The sequence below is a fragment of the Macaca fascicularis genome, chromosome 19 (assembly GCF_037993035.2).
Source record: "Macaca fascicularis isolate 582-1 chromosome 19, T2T-MFA8v1.1".
In the NCBI taxonomy this organism is placed as follows: domain Eukaryota; kingdom Metazoa; phylum Chordata; class Mammalia; order Primates; family Cercopithecidae; genus Macaca; species Macaca fascicularis.
Window position 1 is genome coordinate 61,894,426 of NC_088393.1, and position 13,368 is coordinate 61,907,793.

Genomic DNA, 13,368 nt, shown 5'->3' on the forward strand with positions numbered 1-13,368 from the left:
GTCTCAAAAAAAAAAAAAAAAAAAAATACAAAACTTAGCTGGGCGTGGTGGTGTACACCTGTAATCCCAGCTACTCAGGAGGCTGAGGCACGAGAATCACTTGAACCCAGGAGGCGGAGGTTGCAGTGAACCGAGATCGTGCCACTGCCCTCCAGCCTGGGTGATAGAGTGAGATCTTCTCTCCAAAAAAAAAAAAAAAAGTTGTGCTTGATTATGCTTGATGGAAAAAAGGTGAGACCTTCTTTTCGGCAATGAGTCTGGTAGAAATCGGTGTAATAGGGTAGCTCACATTCATTGAGCACTTACTACGGGCCAGTTACTGTTTTAAATGTTTTATATGTATTACCCACTGAATCCTACAACAATCCTATGAAATGGCTTTTATCAGTGCATCCATTTCACCGTCCAGGCGAGAGAGAGTTGGGAAGGGCGCTTTCTCAATGCTGCCACCGCGTCCGGAGTTGGTTCCTTCCAGTGGGTTTGTGGTCTAGCTGACTTCAAGAATGCAGCCCCAGACCTTCGCGGTGAGTGTCACAGCTCTTAAAGATGGCATGGACCCAAGAGTGAGCAGCAGCAAAATTTATTGTGAAGAGCAAGAGAACACAGCTTTCACAGCCTGGAAGGGGACCCGAGCAGGGTGCCAATGCTGGCTAGCTTTTATTCCCTTATTTGTCCCCGCCCATGTCCTGCTGATTGGTCCATTTTACAATCCTCTTGTAAGACAGAAAAGTTCTCCAAGCCTCCACTCGACCCAGGAGGTCCAGCTGGCTTCCCCTCTCACTGCTACCTCTCTGTAGCTGCTACTACTACCACAGTGAGTAGACGGCAGCACTGGGATTCGAACCCTCTGTCTTCTGGCTTGGAAGTCTTAACCACTGATCGCGTCTTCCACTCAGCTACTCGTTGGGAAAGGCCCGGAAAGAAGCCACAGCACAGGGCACAGGGGTGTCCGAAGGGCAGTTCCTCGGGGCTCAGCCAGCAGGGCTGCGGGGCTGCAGGAAAGGACGATCCAGCCCAGGGTCCCAGCCTCTCCATCACTCAGGTTGGAAGTCTTCTCGCGTTGCAGTGCCCCTGGGGCTCAAGGGCGGACACCAGCAGGAGCACGGCTCTGGCTGCGCCAGTCAAAAGTGACCAGTGCGCCCAGGGAGATGAGGACCAGACCGGCCAGCCCCAGGCGGACAAGGTTCCCCCGAGTGTAGTCGGAGGAGCTAGAGTCTGCGGGCGGGGCCGGGAGAGACGGGTCGTCAGCTCCCGGATTCCGAAGTCTGGGCCCTGAACTCCAGGTTTCCAGCCCTGGGGTGGACTTGGGGACCTGACTCCTCAGTCTCAAAGTTGAGGGGGAGTCGATGGAGGTTTCAACTCCTGGGTCTGAGGGAGGAGGGTCTGGGGCCTGGACTCCCGGGTCTGAGGGAGGAGGGGCTGGGGGTCTGGACTCCCGGGTCTGAGGGAGGAGGGGCCGGGGGCCTGGACTCCCGGGTCTGAGGGAGGAGGCGCTGGGCCTGGACTCCTGGGTCTGAGGGAGGAGGGGCCGGGGGTCTGGACTCCCGGGTCTGAGGGAGGAGGCGCTGGGCCTGGACTCCCGGGTCTGAGGGAGGAGGGGCTGGGGGTCTGGACTCCGGGTCTGAGGGAGGAGGGGCTGGGACCTGTATTCCTGGGGCTGGGGAGACGGGCCGGCGGCAGGACCCTCACCTTCCCAGCTGATGACCAGCGCCTCGCTGCGCTGCGACAGCACGTAGGGCGCGGAGGGCGTGTGGTAGTAGCAGCTGTAGGTGCCGGGAGCGCGGGCGCCCAGCAGCGGGAAGTCAGCCCAGGGCCGCGCGGAGTCGCGGTACTGCAGCGGGGCCGCCACGCCCTCGCGGTACAGCACGAAGCTCATGTTCCGCAGGCGGCCGGCGCAGCGCAGGCTTACGTTGGCGCCGGGAGCCACCACCGGCCCGGGCAGCGCCACCAGCGACGGCCGCGGCAGCTGCTCTGCGGAGACCGGGTGAGAGTCGGGGGCCGCGTGAGCGCCTTCCGCTCGCTCGCTCTCTTTCTCTTTCTGCCTCTGTGTCCCTCTCTGCCTGTCTCTCTCTTTCTCTCTGCCTGTCTCTCTCTTTCTCTTTCTGCCTCTGTGTCCCTCTCTGCCTGTCTCTCTCTTTCTCTCTGCCTGTCTCTCTCTTTCTCTCTGCCTGTCTCTCTCTTTCTCTCTGCCTGTCTCTCTCTTTCTCTCTGCCTGTCTCTCTCTCTCTCTGCCTGTCTCTCTCTCTCTGCCTGTCTCTCTCTTTCTCTCTGCCTGTCTCTTTCTCTCTGCCTGTCTCTTTCTCTCTGCCTGTCTCTCTCTTTCTCTCTGCCTGTCTCTCTCTCTCTCTGCCTGTCTCTCTCTCTCTGCCTGTCTCTCTCTTTCTCTCTGCCTGTCTCTTTCTCTCTGCCTGTCTCTTTCTCTCTGCCTGTCTCTCTCTCTCTCTCTGCCTGTCTCTCTCTCTCTGCCTGTCTCTCTCTCTCTGCCTGTCTCTCTCTTTCTCTCTGCCTGTCTCTCTCTTTCTCTCTGCCTGTCTCTTTCTCTCTGCCTGTCTCTCTCTCTCTCTCTGCCTGTCTCTTTCTTTCTGCCTGTCTCTTTCTCTCTGCCTGTCTCTCTCTTTCTCTCTGCCTGTCTCTCTCTTTCTCTCTGCCTGTCTCTTTCTCTCTGCCTGTCTCTCTCTCTCTCTCTGCCTGTCTCTTTCTTTCTGCCTGTCTCTTTCTCTCTGCCTGTCTCTCTCTTTCTCTCTGCCTGTCTCTCTCTTTCTCTCTGCCTGTCTCTCTCTTTCTCTCTGCCTGTCTCTCTCTCTCTCTGCCTGTCTCTCTCTCTCTGCCTGTCTCTCTCTTTCTCTCTGCCTGTCTCTTTCTCTCTGCCTGTCTCTTTCTCTCTCTCTGCCTGTCTCTCTCTCTCTGCCTGTCTCTCTCTCTCTGCCTGTCTCTCTCTTTCTCTCTGCCTGTCTCTCTCTTTCTCTCTGCCTGTCTCTTTCTCTCTGCCTGTCTCTCTCTCTCTCTCTGCCTGTCTCTTTCTTTCTGCCTGTCTCTTTCTCTCTGCCTGTCTCTCTCTTTCTCTCTGCCTGTCTCTCTTTCTCTCTGCCTGTCTCTTTCTTCCTCTCTCTGCCTGTCTCTCTTTCTCTCTGCCTGTCTCTTTCTCTCTGCCTGTCTCCCTTTTTCTCTCTGCCTGTCTCTCTCTTTCTCTCTGCCTCTCTCTTTCTCTCTGCCTGTCTCTTTCTCTCTGCCTGTCTCTCTCTCTCTCTTCCTCTCTGCCTGTCTCTCTCTCTCTGCCTGTCTCTTTCTCTCTGCCTGTCTCTCTTTCTCTCTGCCTCTTTCTTCCTCTCTCTGCCTGTCTCTCTTTCTCTCTGCCTGTCTCTCTTTCTCTCTGCCTGTCTCTCTCTCTCTGCCTGTCTCTCTCTTTGCCTGTCTCTCTCTTTCTCTCTGCCTGTCTCTCTCTTTCTCTCTGCCTGTCTCTCTCTTTCTCTCTGCCTGTCTCTTTCTTCCTCTCTCTGCCTGTCTCTCTCTCTCTGCCTGTCTCTCTTCCTCTCTGCCTGTCTCTCTCTTCCTCTCTGCCTGTCTCTCTCTCTCTGCGCCTGTCTCTCTCTTTCTCTCTGCCTGTCTCTCTTTCTCTCTGCCTGTCTCTCTCTTCCTCTCTGCCTGTCTCTTTCTTCCTCTCTCTGCCTGTCTCTCTTTCTCTCTGCCTGTCTCTTTCTCTCTGCCTGTCTCTCTCTCTCTCTGCCTGTCTCTCTCTTCCTCTCTGCCCATCTCTCTCTTCCTCTCTGCCTGTCTCTCTCTCTCTCTGCCTGTCTCTCTCTTTCTCTCTGCCTGTCTCTCTCTTTCTCTCTGCCTGTCTCTCTTTCTCTGCCTGTCTCTCTCTTTCTCTCTGCCTGTCTCTTTCTTTCTCTCTGCCTGTCTCTCTCTCTGCCTGTCTCCCTCTTTCTCTCTGCCTGTCTCTCTCTTTCTCTTTGCCTGTCTCTCTCTTTCTCTCTGCCTGTCTCTCTTTCTCTGCCTGTCTCTCTCTTTCTCTCTGCCTGTCTCTTTCTCTCTGCCTGTCTCTCTCTCTCTGCCTGTCTCCCTCTTTCTCTCTGCCTGTCTCTCTCTTTCTCTTTGCCTGTCTCTCTCTTTCTCTCTGCCTGTCTCTCTCTCTCTCTGCCTGTCTCTCTCTTTCTCTCTGCCTGTCTCTCTCTTTCTCTCTGCCTGTCTCTCTCTTACTCTCTCTGCCTCTGTCTCTTTCTCTTTGTCTCTCTCTCTGCCTCGGTCTCTCTTTCTCTCTGCCTCTCTTTCTCCTTCTGCCTCTGTCTCTTTCTCTCTCCCCTCACTCTACCTCTCTCTCTCTTTCTGTCTGCCCCGCCCCCTCTCTCCCCCAGTATCTCTGTGTCTTTCTTCTTGTGTCTGTGAATCTGTCAGTTTGCCTGCCTCGCTCTCTCTTTACCTGTATCTCTCTGTCCCTCCCCCATCTCCCTTGTTCCACCCGCTTCTCCTCCCTGACCCCAGGACCTCACCTGTCACCAGCAGCTCCAGGGGATCGCTGGGCTGGGACCAGACACCCGGCCTCCAGTCTGGCCTCCGGTAGCAGCAGTGGTAACTTCCCCCTTGGGCTGGAGTCACCTCCTCCAGAAAGAATTCTGCCAGCTCGGAGGACACATCCCGGAAGAGAGGGGGACCAATCTCTCCAAGCTTGAAAAGTCCAAATCTCCAGGCGGGTTGGGGTGCCCGGCACCTCAAGGTCACATTGACCCCAGGGGTCACAACTGTAGCCGGCTGAGCTCCCAGCCATGGCTTGGGGTATAAAGCTGGGGGGACTGAATAAACGGGGCTGCCTGGGTCCTCGGGCCTCCTGGGAGCCCCAGAAGATGACAGGGAAGTTGGGGAAGGAGGAAAATCACCTTGAACGATTACTGCCTCTTTCTCAGTCTCAGTTTCCTGTTTGTAAAATCAGGGAGAGACTAGACTACAATCACGGCTTGTTAAAACCAGGTGCAAATCAGAGGGGCAGGACAGAAACTTCTGAGCTTTACTCCACAGTTTGTAAACACAGTAGTCAGGTCCCAGAACTCTGTAATTTTTTTTTTTTTTTTTTTTTAAAGTAATGAGATGGGGATGTCTCCCTATGTTGCCCAGGCTGGTCTTAAACTACCAGCCTCAAGCAATCCTCTCACCTTGGCCTCCCAAAGTTCTGGGATTACGGGTGTGAGCCACCACACCCAGCCAGAACTCTAATTTTAAATAATTTTCCAGAATATTTGCAATATAGTATTTCAAGAGTTGCCAAAACTTACTATTTGGAAGAAAAAAAAATGTTGGATCCCTACCTCACACCATTTCCCAAAACAACTTTCAGATTAATTAAAGACCTACCTGTGTTTCATTTTTTTAACTATAAAATTATTCAAAAAACTATAGGAAAATATATTTGTCTTGGGGCAAGGAAGGCTTCTTAAAATATAAAATAAGAAGTTCTATGGAAGATTAATTAATTTGACCACTTCAAATTTCTTAAGTTGTGTATGCTAAAAGACAAAACTGGAGGACAAATGACAGTACTGGCAGACATCACTTATTCACAAATCACACAAGAGTATAGGAAGGCTGCCAGGTGTGGTGGCTTATGGCTGTAATCCCAGCGCTTTGGGAGGCCAAGGTGGGTGGATCACCTGAGGTCAGGAGTTCAAGACCAGCCTGGCCAGCATGGTGAAATCCTGTCTCAACTAAAAACACAAAAATTAGTCGGGTGTGGTGGTGCTAGCTTGTAGTCCCAGCTGTTTGGGAGGCTGAGCAGGAGAATTGCTTGAACCCTAGAGGCGGAGGTTGCAGTTAGCCAAGATCATGCCACTGCACTGCAGCCTGAGCAGCAGAGTGAGAACTCCATGATGACGTGCACTTTTGGAGGCTGAGGCTGGAGGATTGCCTGAGCCCAGGAGTTCGAAGCTGCAATGAGCTATGATAGAGCCACTGCACTCCAGCCTGGGTGACAGAATGAAGCGTCTTTAAAAATAAATAAATAAATAAAAATAAGGGTCAGGTGAGGGGGCTCATGTTTGTAATCCCAGCACTTTGGGAGGCCAAGGCAGAGGGATCACCTGAGGTCAGGAGTTCCAGACCAGCCTGGCCAACATGGTGAAACCCTGTCTCTACTAAAAATACAAAAATTATCTGGGCACTGTGGTGCATGCCTGTAGTCCCAGCTACTCGGGAGGCTGAGGCAGGAGAATCCCTTGAACCCAGGAGGTGTTTGCAGTGAGCTGAGATCGTACCACTGCACTCCAACCTGGGCGACAGAGACTCATCTCAAAATAAATAAATAAAATAAAATAAAATAAAAAGGTAGAAATAGCTATAGTGACATTGAAATATCTCCAAGAGGTTTTTGTTTGTTTTTTTGTTTTTGAGACGGAGTCTCGCCCTGTCGCCCAGGCTGGAGTGCAGTGGCACGATCTCGGCTCACTGCAACCTCCGCCTCCCAGGTTCAAGCGATTCTCCTGCCTCAGCCTCCTGAGTAACTGGGATTACAGACGCGTCCCACCATGTCCGGCTAATTTTTTTTTTTTTTTTTTTTCGATTTTTAGTAGAGATGGGGTTTCACCATGTTAGCCGGGATAGTCTCGATCTGACTTCATGATCCGCCCGCCTCGGCCTCCCAAAGTGCTGGGATTACAGACATGAGCTACTGTGCCCGGTCCAAGATCCTATTTCTTAAGCCCTGCACTGTGCCAGGCTCAGGGTTTTGCACATATGATTTGATAAAATTTCACAGCGGCCCATTTTACAGAGAAGGAAATGGAGTCTTAGCAAGCTGTGGCTTGTTCAAAGTCGTATAAATGAATACGATGGTGAAACTGAGGCCTCTGCCTCAGAAGTTCCTGCTCTTCAGTACTCACCTATAATGACCACTAAGGGGAATGAGAAAAGAAGGAAGGAATGGAGGGAGGGAGGGAGGAAAATAAGGACTTCTGGGATGGGATTGGGCACCAAAATAAAATCTGAGTAGTTGGAAAAGGGGTGTCAGCGACATAAAGGAGAGTGGATGGGGCAGCTACTCACCAGATGGAGTAATGTCCGTGTGACACAGAGGCCCTGTAGAAGGTTGAGGGACTAGTTCCTTTTTTTTTTTTTTGTCTGAGACAGAGTCTTGCTCTGTTGCTCAGGCTGGAGTGTAGTGGTGTGATCTCAGCTCACTGCAACCTCTGCCTCCCAGGTTCAAGCGATTCTTCTGCCTCAGCCTCCCTAGTAGCCAGGACTACAGGTGCCCGCCACCACACTAGGCTAATTTTTGTATTTTTAGTAGAGACAGAGTTTTGCCATGTTGGTCAGGCTGTTCTTGAACTCCTGTCCTCAGGTGATCCGCCCGCCTCAGCCTCCCAAAGTGCTGGGATTACAGGCGTGAGCCACTGTGCCTGACAGCGAGTTCCTTTCAAAGCCCTTTGTGGCCAGCCCCATCTCACTGGTAGCCCCAGAATCTGAGTCCCCAGCTCCTCTCTCCTCTGGGAAATGAGAATCTTATCCCTCCCTCCTCCTGTCTCCGTAGACAGAAATTCGGACTTCCATTGCCCACCTACTGAAGAAGTCTGAACGCGGACCCCTCTGGCCTGGGCACCCGAGTTCAGGCCCTTGAACTCCACCTTTCCAGGGGGCAGAGCTTCTCCTCTCCTGGGTTCAGGAATCTGGGTCCCCATTTCCGTCTTCTCTCAGGAGCTAAGAGCCCTGTTCCCAGCCCCCTTTTCCCAGGGAATCAGGAGTCCTGGCTTCCATCCCCCTCCCGTATGAGAATCTAGGCGTCCTCCCTGTCCCCTATCCTCTTCCTGCCTCAAGATCCAGAGATACCTGTCCCCGCCTCCTTCCTCTTTCGAGAATCTGTGTTCCCTTGCTTTAGGACCCAGGGGTCTGGGCCCCAGTCCTGTTCTTTATTTGAACCTAGAATCCCAAAGCTCCAGCTAGTGCTGCCTGGTCCCCCTGCAGGGTGTCTAGATCTCCATTCTCTCTCTCTTTCTGCCCCCCACCCCATCCAGGAACCCAGGGAGAAGGAAGGGGCGGCTCACAGAGGGTCAGCAGCTGGAGGATCAGCACCAGGGCCATGGTAGGCAGATATCTGCTGGAGCTGGAATCAGGGCTTGGTTGCATCCTCTCCCCTCCCAGGAAATGAGGAAACATCAGAAAGCCAGACCCAGATCGTCGTTTAGGGAAGAGAGGATCGAGGTGGGGGCCTGTGGGTGACTGTGTCATAGCCCTATAGCGCTGTGGAAAAGGTTAGCAGGGGGCTCAGTCATAACCTGTGGTGTTCATTAATTTAACTCTAGAAACAAATACCAGTCGGGAGGCGGAGGCAGGAGTATCGCTTGAGCCCAAGAGTTCAAGAGCAGCTTGGGCGAGACCCTGTCTAAAAAATAAATAAATTGTGCCACCACACTCCAGCCTGGGTGATAGAGTGAGACCATGTCTTCAAATACAGACAGACAGACAGAAAGATATCTGTTTTTAAAAAAAGAACCTATTATGTGCCAGACTCTTGCTGTGATTGATTGATAGAAAAAAATTAGCACCTATTATGTGCCAGACCCTTGCTGTGATTGAAAGAAAGAAAAAAAGAGAAAAAAATTTAGCATCTATTATGTGCCAGGCCCTTGCTGTGATAGATAGACAGATAGATAAAAATTAGCATCTATTATGTGCCAGGCCTTTGCTATGATAGATAGATAGATAAAAATTAGCACCTGTTAAGTGCCAGGCCCTTGTGTGATTGATTGATAGATAAAAATTAACACCAATTACGTGCCAGGCCCTTGCTGTGATTAATTGATCGATAGATTGGTTGACAGATAAAAATTAGCACCTATTATGTGCCAGGCTCTTGCTGTGATACTGTGATTGATTGATTGATTGATTAAAATTAGCACCTATAGGCCGGGCGCGGTGGCTCACGCCTGTAATCCCAGCACTTTGGGAGGCCAAGGCGGGCGGATCACCTGAGGTCGGGAAGTTGGAGACCAGCCTGACCAACATGGAGAAACCCCGTCTTTACTAAAAATAGAAAAATTAGCCTGGTGTGGAGGCGCGCGCCTGTAATCCCAGCTACTCAGGAGGCTGAGGCAGGAGAATCGCTTGAACCCCGGAGGCGGAGGTTGCTGTGAGCCGAGATCGTGCCAGTGCACTCCAGCCTGGGCGACTCAGTCTCAGGAAAAAAAAAAAAAGATTAGCACCTATTACGTGGCAGACCCTCGCTGTGCGATGTCGGCAGGCACAGAGGGCACTCAGACTCCATTACTGCTCTCAAGCAGCTGCTACCAGTCCGACTGACAGACCCAGACCAGGTCAGTTTCTTCAGTGATATGAGCTACACTGGCGGTAACAGGGCACTGTGAGAGCCCGCAGAAAGCTCCTAACCCATCTGGGATGAGACCTAGCGCTTCCAGGACGAGCTGATGTTGAGCTGAGACCTCGAAGGAAAGGTTAGTCATTCACCTTCTCCCGGGCTCAGTTTCTTCATCTGTAAAATGGGCTTTCATACATAAACTATAAAATGAGGATTATTTTGTTCCGCCTTAGGTGGTCTCAGTAGGAGGACTAGTCACCCCGGAGCGACTTCTAGGCAGAGACTAAGGAGATTCCACGCAGGTCCGCAAAGTCAGGCTTGCGCTTGCTCTTGGCACTACTTCCTTTACCTCTGCTGCTCGATCTTTGTTCTGCGCTAGTGCGCACGCGCAGACTCCGAAAGCGGTACCTTGCACGGAGGGACCACAACTCCCAGAGTGCTCCGCGTCCTGGCTTTTTCCTCCACTTCTGCTCCAGGGCGCACGCGCAACCCGGGGGGGGGGGGGGGGGGTGGGAGTTTCTCGCGCGTAGGGACCACAACTCCCAGAGTGCTCCGCGTCCTCGCCGGTGTCGCCGCCGAGACCAAGATGGCTGCGAGTAAGTGCCGGTGGCGCGCGGGGCTCGGTGGTACCGGGAACCTCCGGGCGGTCCTGGGACTGAGGTGCGGCAGGGCAGTGGTGGAGGCGATGGGGTCCGTGCTGGAGGGGGACGCAGAAGTCACGAGGGGGCTCCTCCAGGGCAGGGGTGGCACGAGAGGGTTAGAGGTCACGGGGGGCAGCCACTTGCAGGGGTGACTCTCCTCGCCACCCCTTCAGGACTCGGCGCCTTCCTCAAGAATGCCTGGGACAAGGAGCCAGTGCTGGTCGCGTCCTTTGTCATCGGGGGCCTCGGTGCGTGAGTGCTTCAGGCGCAAACTTGCATCGTCCACCCCCGTCCCCCTACATCCCTCCATCTTGTACCTCTAAAGCCCTGTCGCCTCCCTCGGCTCCCCTCCAGTGTGTCTGCACCCCCGCGACATCCCCTTGTCTATCCCCATACCCATTATAACGACTCCACCGCCCCCCGCATTCCTCTCCCCCTACCCAATACGCTCTTAACCCCTCTAAATGAGACGTTCTCAATCCTGCTTATGCATTAGCAACACCTGAGCACCAAAAATAAAGTCCAGATCCTCCTTCTCCCTTTCATCTCCCCTCTCCCACATTCTGAATTGAGTTGGTTTGGTTGGTGGTGGGGCTGGGAAATCTGTGTCTTGTGAAAATCCCCCTATGATCCTAATGTGTCGTCTTGCTGATTGAAAACCTCAGCCCTCTGCCCTGGAACTGTGCTGCTTACACCTTAATTAGCACCGCAGTCCCTGCACGGATGGGGCCTTTTTGTTTGTTTGGTTTTTTTTTGGAGACAGAGTCTCGCCCTGTCACCCAGGCTGAAGTGCAGTGACGCGATCCCAGCTCACTGCAAACTCAGCCTCCCGGGTTCAAGGGATTCCCCTGCCTCAGCGTCTCGAGTAGCTGGGACTACAGGCGCCCACCACCACGCCCGGCTAATTCTTTTGTATTTTTAGAAGAGACAGACAGGGTTTCGCCATGTTAGCCAGGATGTTCTCGATCTCCTGACCTCGTGATCCGCCCTCCTCGGCTTCCCAAAGTGCTGGGTGAGCCACTGCTCACCCCTGGGATTACAGGGATGGCAAGTACCACCACGCCTGGCTAATTTTTGTGTTTTTAGTAGAGATGAAGTTTCACCATGTTGTTCAGGCTGGTCTTGAACTCCTGACCGCAAGTGATCTGCTTTCCCAAAGTACTGGGATTACTGGAGTGAGCCACTGCGCCCGGCCAAACTGTGGGTTCTCGATTCTGTAGGTCTGGGGTGGGGCATGGGATTCTGCATTTTTGAAGAGTTGCCAGGTCTTGTCAGTACTGTTGGTCCACCAGCCGGGCACTAGGTAAGGTTCTGAACACTTGTTCGATCTGGCAGCCACCAGCCACACCTGGCCACTGAGCACTTGAAATGAGGCTGGTATGCATTGAGGTGGTATAAGACATACTGGATTTCAAACACTTAGTATAACTAAGTGTGTAAACTACCAATCGTCTTTTGTTGATTACATGTTGAAGTGATGTTTGGATATACCATGGTTTTTTTTGGTCTGTTTTTGTTTTTTGAGACGGAGTTTTACTTTCGTCTAGGCTGGAGTGCAATGGCCTGATCTCAACTCACTGCAACCTCTGCCTCCCGGGGTCAAGCGATTCTCCTGTCTCAGCCTCCTGGGTAGCTGGGATTACAGGTGCACGCCACTACACCAGCTAATTTTTTGTATTTTTAGTAGAGACAGGGTTTCATCACATTGGTCAGGCTGGTCTCGAACTCCTGACCTCAGGTGATCCACCCACCTCAGCCTCCTAAAATCCTGGGATTACAGGCGTTAGCCACCTCACCCAGCCAAGTATGTTTCTTAAAATTTGTTTCATCTATATCTCATTTTTACTGTGGCTACTAAAAGATATAAAATTATATACCTGGGTCTTACCATCTGTCAGACAGTGCTGGCCTAGAACATTCTTCTTATGCACTGTACCCCATCCCCCGGGACTCCTGGCTCCCACCCTAGATAGACTGTGACTTGTCAGTGACTGTTGTTTGTCCAAACCTTTCTTCTCCAGTTTGTAACAGTTTTTTTTTTTTTTTTTGCGACAGAGTCTCTGTTGCCCAGGCTGGAGTGCAGTGGCACAATGTGGGCTCACTGCAACCTCTGCCTCCCAGGCTCAAGGGATTCTCCTGCCTCAGCCTGCTGAGGAGCTGAGATTACAGGCTCCTGCCGCCATGCCTGGCTAATTTTTGTATCTTTAGTAGAGATGGGGATTCATCATGTTGTCCAGGCTGGTCGTGTACTCCTGACCTCAGGTGATCTGCCCACCTTTGCCTCCCAAAGTGCTGCGATTACAGGCATGAGCCACTGTGCCTGGCCAAATGTGTAACAGTCTTAATTTCTCCAGAATAGTCCCATGACACTACCCACAGGATGCTCCATGATGACCCCTACACTCAAAACGTACTCATTCCACGACCAACCCCAGTGCTTCCTCCTCTAGGCCCCATGTATCTGTGAGTGTTAGACTCCCACCCCTACCTCCACTTAACCCCCCGAAAGAGTTTTAAGCCCTCCTGTCTATAAGTAGGGATCTCAGGGTACCAAGGATCCTCCTGGAGGCCCTCCCCGCTGCCCTCCCGCTTTGCAGTTTATCTTTGCCAAGGCTCAGATTCTCTTTCCCTCTCCTCAGAGCCACCTTCCCCTGGGGCTCACCCCTGTGTCTCTCCACAGCTATAATTATGCCCACATTCAGCCCCTACGTCAAGTACTCCATCATGATCAACGAGGCCACGCCCTACAACTACCCAGGTGAGTAGGGGCCCGGCAGGGATCCCTGGGATGGGCCCAGCCTCCCTGTGCTGGGGTAGGGGCAGTTACGGGCAGCTGTTTCCTGAGCAGGCATCAGAGATTCAGCAGTGGTGCCTGGATTCCCCCCGTTCCATTTTTTAAGAATTGAGATATAATTCGTATCCTATTCTGTGTTTGTGCTTCGAGTTTCTATTACCTTTCTGGGTTCCCATCTGTGTTGTTTTCTGTCTCCATCTTTTCAGGTTTCTGTCCTGTTTCCCCATCTCTTTCGACCCTAGCTCGCTCTCTCTCTCTCTCTGGTTTTCCATGTCTCTCAGTCTCTGTATTTCCTGCCTCTTTCTGCATCACTGATTCTCTGACCCTTCCCCTCCTCTCAGCCCTGGGGTCCCCCTTCCCTCTCTGAACATAAAGCGACAGACCAGCTCTTCTCTCCAGGACTCTGGAGACATGCTGGTCTCAGTGGCCCACCTCCTGTCCCACAGTGCCCGTCCGTGATGATGGGAACATGCCGGACGTGCCCAGCCACCCCCAGGACCCTCAGGGCCCCAGCCTGGAGTGGCTTAAGAAACTGTGAGCACCTTCACTGACAGAGGCGGCCCCTCCCACGGCTCCCAATAAAAATGTGAACACCAACTCCAGAGCGTGGCATGTGTGTGATCAGAGGTGGGAACAAGTAG

General features: G+C 52.6%; 2 protein-coding genes and 1 long non-coding RNA gene across 13 annotated transcripts; 2 read left to right on the forward strand and 1 right to left on the reverse strand.

Annotated features, from left to right (window-relative positions):
• Window positions 1-564: 564 nt before the first annotated feature.
• OSCAR (osteoclast associated Ig-like receptor) lies at window positions 565-8,088 on the reverse strand. Of its 5 annotated transcripts, XM_074024671.1 has the most exons (6): window positions 8,022-8,088; window positions 7,027-7,059; window positions 4,488-4,787; window positions 1,668-1,971; window positions 1,500-1,600; window positions 929-1,464 (listed from the first exon to the last, which is right to left on the reverse strand). In XM_074024671.1, exons 1-6 carry the CDS (start codon window positions 8,056-8,058, stop codon window positions 1,079-1,081), a joined length of 1,161 nt encoding a protein of 386 aa, XP_073880772.1. In that variant the 5' UTR covers window positions 8,059-8,088; the 3' UTR covers window positions 929-1,078. The 5 variants fall into 5 exon arrangements, 3 of the variants coding, with proteins under 3 accessions (XP_045236921.2, XP_065392043.1, XP_073880772.1); XR_012427983.1 differs by lacking the exon at window positions 1,500-1,600 and having other exon boundaries at window positions 565-1,215; window positions 1,690-1,966; XM_045380986.2 differs by lacking the exon at window positions 1,500-1,600 and having other exon boundaries at window positions 565-1,215; window positions 1,690-1,971.
• On the forward strand, window positions 1,749-9,392 carry LOC135968578 (uncharacterized). Its single transcript, XR_012427988.1, has 3 exons — window positions 1,749-1,984; window positions 7,992-8,059; window positions 9,255-9,392. It is a non-coding gene; the product is annotated as an uncharacterized lncRNA (long non-coding RNA).
• Window positions 9,393-9,854: 462 nt separating this feature from the next.
• Window positions 9,855-13,324, forward strand: NDUFA3 (NADH:ubiquinone oxidoreductase subunit A3). Of its 7 annotated transcripts, none has more exons than XM_074024684.1 (4): window positions 9,855-9,952; window positions 10,107-10,181; window positions 12,573-12,691; window positions 13,127-13,324. In XM_074024684.1, exons 1-4 carry the CDS (start codon window positions 9,879-9,881, stop codon window positions 13,276-13,278), a joined length of 420 nt encoding a protein of 139 aa, XP_073880785.1. In that variant the 5' UTR covers window positions 9,855-9,878; the 3' UTR covers window positions 13,279-13,324. The 7 variants fall into 7 exon arrangements, with proteins under 7 accessions (XP_073880785.1, XP_065392057.1, XP_065392056.1 ...); XM_065535985.1 differs by having other exon boundaries at window positions 13,174-13,324; XM_065535984.1 differs by having other exon boundaries at window positions 12,614-12,691.
• Window positions 13,325-13,368: the final 44 nt, after the last annotated feature.

Coding starts and splice junctions, on each gene's coding strand:
- NDUFA3 (XM_074024684.1), top strand. CDS start 9,879: ATGGCTGCGAGTAAGTGCCGGTGGCGCGCGGGGCTCGGTGGTACCGGG. Junction 9,953..10,106: donor CGGGCGGTCCTGGGACTGAG/GTGCGGCAGGGC, acceptor CCACCCCTTCAG/GACTCGGCGCCTTCCTCAAG. Junction 10,182..12,572: donor CTTTGTCATCGGGGGCCTCG/GTGCGTGAGTGC, acceptor CCCTCTCCTCAG/AGCCACCTTCCCCTGGGGCT.
- OSCAR (XM_065535971.1), bottom strand. CDS start 8,058: ATGGCCCTGGTGCTGATCCTCCAGCTGCTGACCCTCT. Junction 7,060..8,021: donor CCTCCAGCTGCTGACCCTCT/GTGAGCCGCCCC, acceptor AACCTTCTACAG/GGCCTCTGTGTCACACGGAC. Junction 1,972..4,487: donor CCTGGAGCTGCTGGTGACAG/GTGAGGTCCTGG, acceptor CGGTCTCCGCAG/AGCAGCTGCCGCGGCCGTCG.